General features: G+C 40.2%; 2 protein-coding genes across 2 annotated transcripts in view; one reads left to right on the top strand and one right to left on the bottom strand.

The window, feature by feature from the left end:
- Positions 1–11,415, top strand: part of MAN2C1 (mannosidase alpha class 2C member 1) — a 68,258-nt gene extending 56,843 nt beyond the window's left edge. Inside the window, exons 22-26 of the mRNA XM_073652874.1 lie at positions 846–955; positions 5,175–5,254; positions 6,060–6,205; positions 9,420–9,523; positions 10,302–11,415. Coding sequence (XP_073508975.1) covers positions 846–955; positions 5,175–5,254; positions 6,060–6,205; positions 9,420–9,523; positions 10,302–10,419 — 558 coding nt within the window. The 3' untranslated portion in view covers positions 10,420–11,415. The remainder of the gene's footprint in view (positions 1–845; positions 956–5,174; positions 5,255–6,059; positions 6,206–9,419; positions 9,524–10,301) is intronic.
- Positions 11,416–12,961: 1,546 nt separating this feature from the next.
- Positions 12,962–15,208, bottom strand: part of LOC141166311 (long-chain fatty acid transport protein 2-like) — a 47,032-nt gene continuing 44,785 nt past the window's right edge. Inside the window, exons 8-10 of the mRNA XM_073652876.1 lie at positions 15,013–15,110; positions 14,378–14,508; positions 12,962–13,609 (exon numbers count right to left, since the gene is read on the bottom strand). Of these exons, the coding sequence (XP_073508977.1) occupies positions 13,433–13,609; positions 14,378–14,508; positions 15,013–15,110 (406 nt within the window). The 3' untranslated portion in view covers positions 12,962–13,432. The remainder of the gene's footprint in view (positions 13,610–14,377; positions 14,509–15,012; positions 15,111–15,208) is intronic.

Below are 15,208 nucleotides of genomic sequence, written 5' to 3'. Positions count from 1 at the left end.
TCGTCTCCGACTCTCTGCCAAGAGAGCCATTTGCTTCTGATGATGTTGTTGCAACTGCTGGATAAGGAATTTGTTGATGTCTTGTTGGGCCTGCTTCTGCTGCATATTAGCCTGGACCAGTTGGTTAATAAGCTCCTCCATGCTTTCAGATTGTGTTTTCAATGTTGTAGCTGCCTTTACCCAGGACATTCTGTCTTTAAACTGTAAACACCTGTGCCTGCATTCTCCACCAAATTGTAGGTATTCACGCTCAGCAGTAGGCAGAGTTCACACTGTTCGGTCAAAAAAAACAGCCATAGTAATCACTGATCCTTGCAGTTTGGGGCATATGGCCTCTGCAGTCTGTTCTCAGAAAGCGAGTCTGACTTGTCTCCCTAAAGCTCCAACTGAATCCATTCTGCTCCGCTTCCCCCAGCTGACTGTCCGAGATGAACACACAACCTGGTTACATGCTGAGCCAGCCAGGTGCATCTAATCAGAACCTGTAGTACTAGGTTTTAACTCTAGCCTACCTGGCTTTGCTTATTTGTAATTATCAGAGGATATTGGTAACATTAATTTATTTTTCACTGAGCCTGTGCTTATTGCGTACTCTCCAGACCGACTCCCTATATAGTCCCTATCAATCCACCTTTTATTACATATCCGTGATTCTTCCCTTGCTTTCATGTTATGATTTGCACCCCTTATACCTTATTGTGAGGTTTTATGTAGGTGTAAGGTGTGTGTGGGTGTGTGTGTGTGTGTGTGTGTGTGTGTGTGTGTGTGTGTGTGTGTGTACGCACGCATATCTATCATGTCTATATGTATGTATAATATATTCTATTTCCTGTTCCCTTTTTCAGGTTTGGGCGCATCGATGGATGGATCTGTCAGAGCACGGCTTTGGAATAGCCGTGCTAAACAACTGCAAATATGGATGTTCAGTGCTCGGGAATGTCCTCAGCCTTTCCTTGTGAGTCATTGCCAGCATTTTCTCAAATCTTTCTTGCAGATTTTGCGTTTTAGAAAAATGTCCCAAGTACATATAAAAACTCCTTCCTGAAGTAACACATGCACTGGACTCTCACTCAGATGTCCCTCATTCTTTGTTGTCATTTGCTCAGACAAGCGCTCACATTGCTGCAGTCATGTATTACTTAGACATATTGCATCCCGGTGCCATACATTATATAGGCTGCCAGGCCAGGGTAATAATATCTCACCTGGACAAATCTTATCTGGGTGCTAACATACAGTACAGACCAAAAGTTTGGACACACCTTCTCATTTAAAGATTGTTCTGTATTTTCATGACTATGAAAATTGTACATTCACACTGAAGGCATCAAAACTATGAATTAACACATGTGGAATTATATACTTAACAAAAAAGTGTGAAACAACTGAAAATATGTCTTATATTCTAGATACTTCAAAGTAGCCACCTTTTGCTTTGATGACTGCTTTGCACACTCTTGGCATTCTCTTGATGAGCTTCAAGAGGTAGTCACCGGAAATGGTTTTCACTTCACAGGTGTGCCCTGTCAGGTTTAATAAGTGGGATTTCTTGCCTTATAAATGGGGTTGGGACCATCAGTTGTGTTGTGCAGAAGTCTGGTGGATACACAGCTGATAGTCCTACTGAATAGACTGTTAGAATTTGTATTATGGCAAGAAAAAAGCAGCTAAGTAAAGAAAAACGAGTGGCCATCATTACTTTAAGAAATGAAGGTCACTCAGTGCGAAAAATTGGGAAAACTTTGAAAATGTCCCCAAGTGCAGTTGCAAAAACCATCAAGCGCTACAAAGAAACTGGCTCACATGAGGACCGCCCCAGGAAAGGAAGACCAAGAGTCACCTCTGTTTCTGAGGATAAGTTTATCCGAGTCACCAGCCTCAGAAATCGCAGGTTAGCAGCAGCTCAGATTAGAGACCAGGTCATTGCCACACAGAGTTCTAGCAGCAGACACATCTCTACAACAACTGTTATGAGGAGACATTGTGCAGCAGGCCTTCATGGTAAAATAGCTGCTAGGAAACCACTGCTAAGGACAGGCAACAAGCAGAAGACACTTGTTTGGGCTAAAGAACACAAGGAATGGACATTAGACCAGTGGAAATCTGTGCTTTGGTCTGATGAGTCCAAATTTGAGATCTTTGGTTCCAACCACGGTGTCTTTGTGCGACGCGGAAAAGGTGAACGGATGGACTCTACATGCCTGGTTTCCACCGTGAAGTATGGAGGAGGAGGTGTGATGGTGTGGGGGTGCTTTGCTGGTGACACTGTTGGGGATTTATTCAAAATTGAAGGCATACTGAACCAGCATGGCTACCACAGCATCTTGCAGCGGCATGCTATTCCATCCGGTTTGCGTTTAGTTGGACCATCATTTATTTTTCAACAGGACAATGACCCCAAACACACCTCCAGGCTGTGTAAGGGCTATTTGACCAAGCAGGAGAGTGATGGGGTGCTACGCCAGATGACCTGGCCTCCACAGTCACCAGACCTGAACCCAATCGAGATGGTTTGGGGTGAGCTGGACCGCAGAGTGAAGGCAAAAGGGCCAACAAGTGCTAAGCATCTCTGGGAACTCCTTCAAGATTGTTGGAAGACCATTTCCGGTGACTACCTCTTTAAGCTCAAGAGAATGCCAAGCGTGTGCAAAGCAGTCATCAAAGCAAAAGGTGGCTTCTTTGAAGAACCTAGAATATAAGACATATTTTCAGTTGTTTCACACTTTTTTGTGAAGTATATAATTCCACATGTGTTAATTCATAGTTTTGATGCCTTCAGTGTGAATGTACAATTTTCATAGTCATGAAAATACAGAAAAATCTTTAGATGAGAAGGTGTGTCCAAACTTTTGGTCTGTACTGTAGATGGATGCAGGAGAAGCAGATAGCGCTGTAATTGTATGACTGCTGCTGTATACTTACTTTGCTGCGCAGGAGAGGACTATGATCAGTTCTGCAGGGAGAGATGGAGCTGGCTTCACTGGCCCCTGAATGCAGTATGGATAAGGAGTAAAACCCAATTAACAAAACAGATTTTCTAGTCGTCAAAGCATTGTGGGTTCTGTACAATACTGATTTACTGTATGTACCCTGTGTGCATGGTTATGGTGAATATAGTTTGTAATTTGCCAGTCAATAAGATCTAAAGGGATTTTCTCACGAACAAAAGTTCATTTTATTCAATAGAACTTGGAATAATAATAGTTTTCACAATTGGATGTGTTTAAAAAATACAGTATATATATTCCTGTGCTGAGATAATCTTATAAATGTGCCCCTGCTGTGTACTGTGTAATGGCTGTGTCTGACCGTGCAGGAACATGGTCTGATCATACCACAGACATTACAGCATGGCATTGCAAATTATTCTTTCTGTGAGGTAAAACATTGTTTTGTGAGGTAAAACAATTCCCTGCCTGTTTTTAAACAATCAGTTGTGATCTTCTGATGTAATGTCTGTATACTCTTTTGCTTCCTCCCCTGCCCAGGAGATGTGGTATAATCAGACCATGTTCCTGCATGGTCAGACACGGCCATTACACAGTACACAGCAGGGGCACATTTATAAGATTATCTCAGCACAGGAACATTTTATTTAAACACATCCAATTGTGAAACTTATTATTCAAATACGTATTGATTAAAATCAACTTTTGTTCATGGGAAAACCCCTTTAAGACTCTCATTCATTCAGCTTATATGGCTGTCCGTTGAACAATGATTTGGCAAATCATTCGGTCAGCAGCTATCTTGGCCATCTGTCCCATGCACAGGAGCGCTAGCTTGGCTGAGCACTTCTGTGTTTTCTATGAGCGAGCCAGACATGTCTGGTGGTCGCTTGCCTTCAGGATTACGATCAGCAGTCCAAAATCGGGCATGCCGGATCCTGAACTTCCCAGATAATTATTTATTTATTTTACTCGCGTATATAGCGCCATTAATTCCATTACAGGCATTATTTGTCCGAGGCTCCCGTACACCCTAAGCTGTTAGTCTAATGTTTATGGGGAGGCTTGACAGTGTTACTTTTCCTAGTTTTCTTGAGCTAAAATGTTACCTTCTTATGGTAGATGAAGTAAATTTTTACAGAATTTTTACAGAAGAAACCTTATGGAATCCAGTTGAAGTATTGTACCTATGTGAACAAGCCCTAAGCACATAAAATATTTGACTTGAAGAGGTTGTCCCATGAAAAGTATTTCTTGTAAACTGTAGAACATGTCAAAGAAAGTGTATTTTCAATATACGTGCAAAAAGTTAGCATGCGGTTGTTATATATACATTACATTTTCACCTGTAGTGGTGTCCCCTCCTGAGGCTGGAATGTTGGCCCACCTTCAGTGGGGACGCACATGCTCAGTAGCTTCCCCGCTCATGCGGAGTGATCTGATAGCAAAGAGGATGATAATATATTACTAAAAGAGATGAACTGAAGCATGTGCAGTAGCAAGCGGGGACAAGAGGATGGGAGAGATCTTAGTAGATAGATGGTAGATTTCTAGATGGAACACCAGCTATTTCTTACTGAGATCCCGAAGGCTGTGTCTTAGGGCCTATTGCACTAGGAATACAGGAGATGAGATGTTAGGCCTTGTTTCCATATATCAATTGTGTTCAGTAAGTTTTTTGTTGTTTTTTTAATGTCAGAGCAGGAAACAACTGATCCAAAGTTGTGCACTTGGCGTACCGTTCTGGAATCCAGATTTAGATCAGGAAAACGTTGCATGTAGAGTTTTCTGATCCAGCTGTAAAACCATTTTCTCAATAAATGAGAACTATTCCATAGAAATCAATGGGATCCATTCTTGTATTACTTTCTCTCTGACATTTTATACCTCAACACGGGGATAAACCACAGGATGGCCATATGAATGGAAACAAGGCCTTAGCAGAAGCTAACTGCAATGCACTCCTGGGAGAGTCAATTGCTTTTTGGTCATCTGGAACAAACTATGGCCTGTCCATAGGAAGAGAAGCGACCAGAGCTGCAGAGTAGGGCATAAAGAGGTCTAAAGGGGACATTATACTGGATAGTGGTGAAAATAATCATGTGGATTATTCCAGAGGTTATTCATAGTTCATGGGATAACGCCTATGATATCAGAAATGATAAAAATCTGCTATTCTAAGAAGCCACATTCACAATGTTGTAATTGTTTTGGATGTTTTATTAGACTGCGAGCTCCAAAGTCCCCTGACGCCACTGCTGATGTTGGACATCATGAGTTTTCCTATGCACTTATGCCTCATGAGAGTACGTATGGTTATGAAATATCTAATAGATAGTATACCTGTTCTATTGTTTTATGTGTGACTTTTGTGGATAAAAATACATCTATGACTTTTGTGTTAAATGTATTTTATTCCCATATCACAATCGGTATAAAAAATAAAAAAATAAATAGAAAACTTGCAGTTTTCGTACTGTCCACTTGGACATTTTTAAACTTTAAGGGAACCTGTCATGTCAAAAAAACTCTATTAACCTGCCGATATGGAGTTAATCCTCTGGTTAATATCTGCTGAGCTGGCTGTCAGTCAGTGCCGAGGAGTGGTTCCAGTTACTGCTCACTATGTACTGAGCAGTGACTGAATCCGGAGGCTGCTGGGAGGATTACAGATATTTTCCTCCTGGCAGTCGCGCTTTCAGTGCATGACTATGGGCGTGGGGAGCAGTGAATATTCATTCTCCTTAATAGCAGACACACCGTTCGCCGATGCCGCTGCTCCTGCAGATGCTCAGCGATCACTATTACAGAGAATGAATATTCGCTGTTCCCCATGCCCATGGGAGTAGAGACCAGTGAATATTGTTTCTCTTTAATGGCGGGCACACGTGATCGTCGAGCAGCTGTAGGAAGAGCGGCCTCAGCTCCTCCTTTTAACTTGGAATATGTAATTTATAACCATGGATAATTTAGTTTGTCATGGTGTCTCGTAAACTAGACAAGATGCCTTCTTCTTCTAAGACCATATGCATGAGTTTCTGTTCCCATATTTTATTGAGCTTTTTTCTTCTCTTTTACATGGATATTAATTACCTTTTTTCTTCTTATCAGGGTCTTTTCAGGAAGCTGGTATAATTCAGCATGGATATAACTTCTGCATGCCCCTTCTCACCAGTACGGCACTCTCTGCAGAACAGAAGACCTGGAGCGCTTTTACTGTACTTTCTCCAGCCATAGTGTTAGAGGCGGTTAAAAAAGTAAGTACAGTTTGGAGGTGATTTATCAGAAAACGGGTGTAGTATACTTTAAAAAGCTGGAAAACTTTTGTGCAATACGAAGTTGCACAAAAATGTTGTGACTTTTGGCATTTTTCCACCAAAATGGGCGTATCTGGGGAGAGGCCGAGATGGCTACACCAGCCGAACAAAATTCATCATTGGTCCCGTCATTTCTTATGCCAGAGATTTCTTACTCTAGTCCCTGACTGAAGTGGCATTCCTGACAAGGCGCATGCCACTAATAAGATGCTCCGAATTCAGTAATTAGTGTGCACCACTTAATGAATTGGGTGCCTCTTATTCCTGCCCACCACTTAAGACTTGTGTATGAAAGGCCAGTGATAATGAGATGGATCCTTTGTCTTTTCATCCGACAATTGCTGTGAATTCTTGGCTTATATATTTGCCAGATCTGCTTACACCTCTTCTAGTATGATCTAAATAAAGGGAACACTTAAAGAACAGAATATCACTTCAAGTAAATCAAACTTCTGTGAAATCAAACTGTCCACTTAGGAAGCAACACCGATTGACAATCAATTTCACATGCTGTTGTGCAAATGGAATAGACAATAGATGGAAATTATTGGCAATAATCAAGACACCCTCAATAAAGGAGTGGTTCTGCAGGTGGGGACCACAGACCACATCTCAGTACCAATGCTTTCTGGCTGATGTTTTGGTCACTTTTGAATGTTGGTTAAGCTTTCACACTCGTGGTAGCATGAGACGGACTCTACAACCCACAAAAGTTGCTCAGGTAATGCAGCTCATCCAGGATGGCACATCAATGCGAGCTGTGGCAAGAAGGTTTGCTCTGTCTGTCAGCATAGTGTCCAGAGGCTGGAGGCGCTACCAGGAGACAGGCCAGTACACCAGGAGACATGGAGGGGGCCGTAGGAGGGCAACAACCCAGCAGCAGGACCGCTACCTCCACTTTGTGCAAGGAGGAACAGGAGGAGCACTGGCAGAGCCCTGCAAAATGACCTCCAACAGGCCATAAATGTGCATGTGTCTGCACAAACGGTTAGAAACGACTCCATGAGGGTGGTATGAGGGCCCGACGTCCACAGATGGGGGTTGTGCTCACAGCCCAAAACCATGCAGGACCCTTGGCATTTGCCACAGAACACCAGGATTGGCAAAGTCGCCATTGGCGCCCTGTGCTCTTCACAGATGAAAGCCGGTTCACACTGAGCACATGTGACAGACGTGACAGAGTCTGAAGACGCCGTGGAGAGCGATCTGCTGCCTGCAGCATCCTTCAGCATGACCGGTTTGGCAGTGGGTCAGTGATGGTGTGGGGTGGCATTTCTTTGGAGGGCCGCACAGCCCTCCATGCGCTCGCCATAAGTAGCCTGACTGCCATTAGGTACCGAGATGAGATCCTCAGACCCCTTGTGAGACCATATGCTGGTGCGGTTGGCCCTGGGTTCCTCCTAATGCAGGACAATGCCAGACCTCATGTGGCTGGAGTGTGTCAGCAGTTCCTGCAAGATGAAGGCATTGAAGCTATGGACTGGCCCGACCGCTCCCCAGACCTGAATCCGATTGAGCACATCTGGGACATCATGTCTCGCTCCATCCACCAACGTCACGTTGCACCACAGACTGTCCAGGAGATGCTTTAGTTCAGGTCTGGGAGGAGATCCCACAGGAGACCATCCACAACCTCATCAGGAGTATGCCCAGGCATTGTAGGGAGGTCATACAGGCACGTGGAGGCCACACACACAATACTGAGCCTCATTTTGACTTGTTTTAAGGACATTACATCAAAGTTGGATCAGCCTGTAGTGTGTTTTTCCACTTTAATTTTGGGGATGACTCCAAATCCAGGCCTCCATTGGTTAATAAATTTGATTTCCATTGATGATTTTTGTGTGATTTTGTTGTCAGCACATTCAACTTTGTACAGAACAAAGTATTCAATGAGAATATTTCATTCATTCAGATCTAGGATGTGTTATTTGAGTGTTGCCTTTATTTTTTGAGCAGTGTGTGTGTATGTATTTATGTATATGTGTGTATGTGTATAGGCTTATATAGACAAATTATACATCATTCTTGTTTTAGCAATTGTGCATCACAGGTGAATTGTGGATGGTATTAAACAAGCATGATGTATCATTTGTCTGTATAAGCCTGAGGAAGGAGTAATAATCTCAGCTCTGGAACGCGTAGCATAATAAAGTATTCTTGCATGTTACCTACATCTATTTTCGAATCCTTGGCAGCGCTATCTAGAGCCCCTAGTTTTTTCTATTCCTTTGCTACCATCCATTTTAAAACAGTTTACTGGAAAACAGGAAAAATAAAGTATGGTGAAATTGCCAAAAAAATAGGCAATTCCAACATTGTTTTCTAGGTTTTGTGCTCATGGCGTTCATTTTCCAGTAAAAATGACTTGGCTTCTAAATTGTCTAGGTCAGTGCAATTACGGAGATACCAACTTGTCCACTTTTTCTTTATTATTTAAGGGGTAAAAAAAGTAAATTTGTAAAAAAAAAAAAAAAAAATTGGATGGTTTGACGCTGTTTTTGAGACTTGTAATAGAAACAGGTCTTTTTGGTCCATGGAGCTGTGTGAGGGCTTTCTTTTTAGTAAGTTAGCTTTTTTATACCATTTTAGAACAGATATGACTTTTTGATTGCTTCTTTTTTAATTTTCATTGCTGCGACCCAAAAAATGCAATTTTGGCTATTGGAATTTTTTTCTCTTTACGGTGTACTGATCTTGGTAATTCATTTTATAACTTTAAATTGTCATAAACTTTTATGGATGCAGCAATACAAAATATGTATTTTTTTTAAAACTTTTTTTTTTTATACATTTATTGTTACCTGGGGAAAAAGGAGGAGGGGGAGTCAATTTTTTTTAAAGCTTTGTTTTAAAGCTTTTTTTACTGTATTTTAGTCTCCCTGTCTATAAAATGGCTAATGATGGAGGAGCATGTGACTAGGTCTCTTCCAATTGGAAAACGATTCACATGGGAAACCTGTTTTTTCAATTGGAGGAGGCTGATGGACATGTTGTTCCACCAGCAGTCATTTTAGCAGGCGAGTTGTGCAGGAGGAGAACCTGTCATATCAGTATAATAGTAAGTACCTCAAAGTCATGTCCTCAACACGTCTGTGTTACAACCCCTTTAATCGTGATTCTTTTTTCTTACAATACTTGGTGGTTCTCATAGGCAGAGAAGCGGCCGGACTCTCTGGTGCTGAGGCTGTACGAGTCTTACGGGAGCACTGTAGATACCTGGCTGCAGACTTCACTCCTGGTTAAAGAGGTTTTCTTGTAAGTATACAAAGAAGTTAATATTAGTACACTCATATTTTCTTTTTTTTTTTTTTTTTTTAACAATTTATGATGAACAAGTTTCAAGGTAGATTACACATTTTGCCTTCTGTGGCCTATATACTTGCAGTGCTCTTACCTTTTGCTATTGGTACTAAGATAGATATACCACTTTTAAAGCTTTATTTTGATTGGATTCTAAGAGCATTTCTTAGGTTCACATTACTTTTCATCCCATGTTCGAGACTTTTCAGCGACTTCTGTTGGAAGCCCTTAAAAATGGGATTCAGATGGAGGAACCATTCTCTATAACGAGGGAAATAGAGCCACTTTGTACTCCGTGTGACCTCTGTTCTGGTGGTTGCCATCTTTTTAGACCCTGCTTTTGTATCCACCTAAAAGACAGAACCTGCCAGTACAGAGGCTAGACGTAGTGACTCTGTCTTCCTCATTATAGTGAATGGCTTTATTGGGGGTTACATCTAAATCCCTTTCTTTTTTTCTAAGGGTTTAGATGGGAATCCCCAACCGTCACGAACATGTGACCGTAACGTGATGTGAACCCGGTGTAAAGTTTATACTTCTTAGCTTTTAGCGGCTGGATTTTAACAGCGGGATGAAGAATTAATATCACTGCCACTTTACGAACAACGTGTCAGTCTCTTCCCCAGATTCCCCACACGCCCTGCCCAGGCCAGACATCTTATGTCACATTATAGCATGATGTGAAATAATCCACATCAGCAGCATAATTGCAAACTATTCTTGCTCTTCTCAGGTGCGACCTCCTGGAACGTCCATGCAGCAGCCAGTCCATTACGTTAGAAGACCAGGGGGTGAAACTTTCCTTTACGCCATTCAAGGTGCTCTCTATCCTCCTGGTTCTGCAGAGATAGCTTCTAAGTGAGCACTAGAATAGTCGAAGGGGTTAACGTTTTTTTTTTTTTTTTAGATCTTGTATTTTATGCCAACTCCAATTATTCCAATAGATTTCCTCCTGAATATTTGTAAGAAGATCTGCAAGCTCTTATTTATTAAATTCTTGCATGAAATTGCAATTCTGGAGCTTGTTTTCTTAGGAATCTGTATTGTGCTCTGTTGTTCCTCCTTGAAATGTGGAAGTACATTGACAACTGGGTGTTACCAGTTATGTGACTTTTTTATTATTCTCATGACATTTTTGCCCTGTTTCGAAAATGTGGGCAGAGCTGGAAAAGGGGCGTGGTGACCTCTGCTCATCAAATTCATTACTAGTGGCGGTGTTCACTATGTCACAAATGATACTCCAACAGTGACTGGAGTAAGATTTGTGGCAAGGAGCGCACAGATGTATGGTGCTCCTGATTCTTGAAGAAGCATACGCCTTTTTATGGATCAAGAGCATCTGACTCCAGCCTATCTCCTCATCTAGACTGGCGTGAACAACACTGGTCTTGATGTATCTGGCTCATACTCTTTAAAAGAACGGTAACACCCAGTTGTCCATTAATTCAGAAAACAGGAGAAATTACAGAGGAACCGCACAATGCAAAGCTATGAAAAATGCGGTCCAAGAATTACTTGTTTTATTAAGGATAGAAGTATTTGCTACCACAGATGGGTCAGTAGAGCTGACCGGTCCTCTTTAAAGTGGACCAAAGTAATTCTAATAATTACTGTAAAGGCCTATAAGATTATGGGATTATTCTCTTACTGTAAATGTTTCAGGTTGTAACATTAACCTGCATATTAAATTTTTGATCAGTATATTTTTATTCAAATGAATAAAACAAATTTATCACGAATTTCAGACGTTTTCATTGTCAATTTGCATACATTACTGCATACATTTATATACAAGGACTAGTTACCTTTTTGAAAATTACATTGTCTTTTCTTATGGAACATCCAAGCCTTAGATCCCTTATTCTGTTTTAGGATTCCCTTGTTAAAACATTTAATTCTTTATCCTGATTGATGTTTTGTAGATAAGTCTGCTTACAAAAGTTAGGTAGGTATAGTCCTATTTCAGTTGACATGACTCTATTATCAGTTTGGGTCAGTCTCGGGGGTTGGTTAAATGATTAAACATATAGATTCTAGCAAGGTATTGTTGCCAAGTATCAGCGTCACTGTTATTAAAAGGAACCTTTACACAAATATGGAGAGACATGTCAATTATTATCAGTTGGGCGACGAGAAGACGGATAGCAGCTGCCACCCGGGCAGCCCAACGTTTTTCCAAAAGTGTGGGGAAGCCTGTTGCCCTTTCTTGCATCCCATTAATTGGGACTTCCCAGACAGGTTTATTTTAAAGTAAAACTGGTCAACAATATGTAAGTATTGTGACAAATAACACCAGAAGTTTTATTACATTGTTATTTTCTATTTTTACTAAATATTTTTGTTGACTCCTTAGCTTAAAAGGGTATTTCCATGTCAGCCCTTCATGGCCAAGATGATAATGCGGTGGCTGGAGGTGGACATGACTACCAAAACAGCTGAGCGGGCTATGCTACACTACACATTCACTTCTGTAGGAGCTACGGGAAGAATAGCCCAACCTGTTTAGCTGTTTCCACAATCTGGCCACCTGTTGTGTTCAGATATAGACCAATTTTCCCATCCCAGTCATGAATGGCTAAGATGGAAATACCCCTTTAAGCAGAAATTATGCAGAAGATTGAAATGTTCATGTCTCTACATTGTTGTTCCATATCTTATTTGGCAGTAGACTTATTAATAATGTAGGCCTACAGTGGCATGTAAAAATTTGGGCACCCCTGGTCAAAATTACTGTTAATGTGAACAGTTGAGCGTAACTTCACAGAACTGGAAGAATTTGCCAAGGAAGAATGGATGAAAATCCCTCAAACAAGAATGGAAAGACTCTTGGCTGGCTACAAAAAGTGTTTACAAGCTGTGATACTTGCACAAGGGGTGCTACCAGGTACTAACCATGCAGGGTGCCCAAACTTTTGCATTGGCCCATTTTTGTAATTTTTTAAAATGTAAAAGATGAAAATTATATATATATTTTTTTCCTAAAACAAAGTAAATGTGTCATCTTTAACTTGAGGCCTTTTAGAGATGATTTCATCTTCAACTTGTTTAACTGTTCACAATAACAGTAATTTTGACCAAAATTTTACATCCCACTGTAATTTTATAGTTAACCCTTCATTATGTTTTATTAATTAGGCAGAAATAAATGGTTTTGCATATACATTGCCAGAAGTATGGACAAATCGGTAGACAAGCCATTGAGTTTAATTTCTTAGATGAATGGGTAATGAAAATGTAAGGAGAACACTTCTACACTAGTAGTGCTTTGGGATACTTGTACTTGAAATAATGGCAGCCAGCTTGACCTATTCTTTTCCCACGCACGGCATGGAACGTTTCAAAGCCCAGGTTACCGCAGAGAATAGCAAGCAGTGGAATTTATATGAATGGAGATGACTGCAAATATTTTCCTTTTAATTAATATTAAATCATTAATGCAAAGTTCCTATAAACATTTTGGTAAAATCGTCACTTTTGCTAAATCCATCAGTGCTTACAATAACATACAAAAAGGTTCGGAGTTAGTTTTATATAATCATAGTGGTAATGCACTGGTCTTCTCTATGCACAGGCATTTGTGTAGATCGCCTTATAGGTCCCTAACATTAAACGTTGTGCTTTATGATTCATTTCTTTGTATCGAGCACGCAGAAGTCCCCCATTATGTCCAGTCTGTGAGTTTTTTTATCTTCATTCTATTGCATTTCACCATAAATCCGTGCGATTAGGATGCAAACATTCAAATTGATTAATCTGAGCTGGAAGCAGCTATAGTTAGAACTACAATCGATAAAGAAATCCTTGGATGCTAAGCATAGGAATCCATGGTAAAAAAAGAAAAAAAAACATGACCACACTTTAAAGCTAAAGTTTCAGTTTCTTTTCCAGAATAGCTTTGTAAATGGTGGAATCCATTGGTTTGTATTGTTTGGTAGACTCATCTAAAAAGTACAATGGATCTTTTATAGTGAGGGGATCAAAACCTTCTTTGACCAGTTCCACTTTACGCTGCTTGTAGGTTCCAGTAACTTCAATAGCGTCCTGTAGATTCAAGCAATACCAGATTAGACATCATTATTATAATAATAATATTTTTCTTTATATAGCGCCAACATATTCCGCAGCGCTTTACAATTCAGACAGTTTACAGACATATAGGCACTGTCTCCATTGGGGCTCCCAATCTACATTCCCTATCAGTAAGATGTCTTTGGAGTGTGGGAGGAAGGAAACCGGAGAACTCAGAAGAAACCCACGCAAATACGGGGAGAACATACAGACTCCTTACAGATGTCATTGGTGGGATTTGAACCCAGGACCCCAGCGCTGCAAGGCTGCAGTGCTAACCACTGAGCCACCGTGCTGCTTAATAATAATATTAATATTATTATTATTATTATTATTATTATAATAATAATATATATTTTTTTATAGATATAGCGCTATCATATTTTACAGCACTTTAAAGATATTGTTATCTCTGTCCCCATTGGGGCTCACATTCTAATTTCATCATGGATTAATTAAGTGCTTTCACTACAGATTTAAATGAGAGAATACTGATTCAGTCTGAAATTAGCCACAGTACCTGTCATCTAGGGCCGGTAAGAAAGATCCCCATACCCATTAGATTATCAAACTATCACTTCCATCTATATCTATGATCAGCTGTAATGATATGTTTAATTCTCAGTTTGCATACATTTACTAGCATATATTAAAATATATAATATTACATTACAAGGATGAGTCATTTTGTTAATAAGATTAGATTAATGGATTCAAAAAGTAAAAAAAAAAACGTATTACCTGTATTCGCACAAAACGAGGTCTGGCGTAATTGGGTAAATAATCTACCACTTTATTGTACAGTTTGTCTCCATCAAATGATTCTCCTTGCTTAAGCTTAATGGATACCATTCCAATTCTTCCTTCATGATCTAAAAAAGGGAGGAAAGTCATAGCATAAAAAATGTTGCTAAGGGTGATTTCGTTTTCAAATCTGTTCTTCTTAAAAAGATCATCCTTGTTCAGGACGTTCATCTATTAGCCATAGTGGAGAACGACTGCCTCAACAGGCAGCAGTCAGAGTTTGATGGCCGATTAAGGGGAGAAGTTTGGCCGATTCAGGTGAGAAGAGCGATCTAGTTTGTTAGAAACTGGTAGAAACAAGTAGCAGCATATGCTCTATAGGAGCATTTTTTTTCCTTCTACAATATATTGTCTTATCCATTGATAAGAGATGTGTATAGGATTTTCTTTTAGCCACTAAATCTTACTTTAAATCAGCAAGTGAGAACTGTCGGTATAGTAAAATAATGAAGCACTGCTCCCATTTTCCTAGAGAAACCAATTAAATGTTGTGTTAGATTCTTCCATGTCTACAGGTATTTGATAATTGTAATAATACTATATACGAGCTGAAATACAAATTCTTTACTTACAAGGGACAGGAACCCCATACACATTGGCTTCTTCAACAAAGTCAGTCATCCCAACAATATCTGCTACTTCTGTAGTTGCAACGTTTTCACCTTTCCATCTATAAGAGAATAATATATAGTCAAAAAGTATTACATCAGTGAGGTTTTTGCCTGGAAGAGATGAGCAATGTTTCACCCAAATGGAAGTTCATACAGA

Source organism: Phyllobates terribilis, unplaced genomic scaffold, assembly GCF_046119375.1.
Source record: "Phyllobates terribilis strain yellow unplaced genomic scaffold, ASM4611937v1 Scaffold_11__3_contigs__length_659146591, whole genome shotgun sequence".
Lineage (NCBI taxonomy): Eukaryota > Metazoa > Chordata > Amphibia > Anura > Dendrobatidae > Phyllobates > Phyllobates terribilis.
The sequence above is the reverse complement of the archived record's forward strand: the minus strand, read 5'-3'. Positions and strand labels throughout refer to the sequence as shown.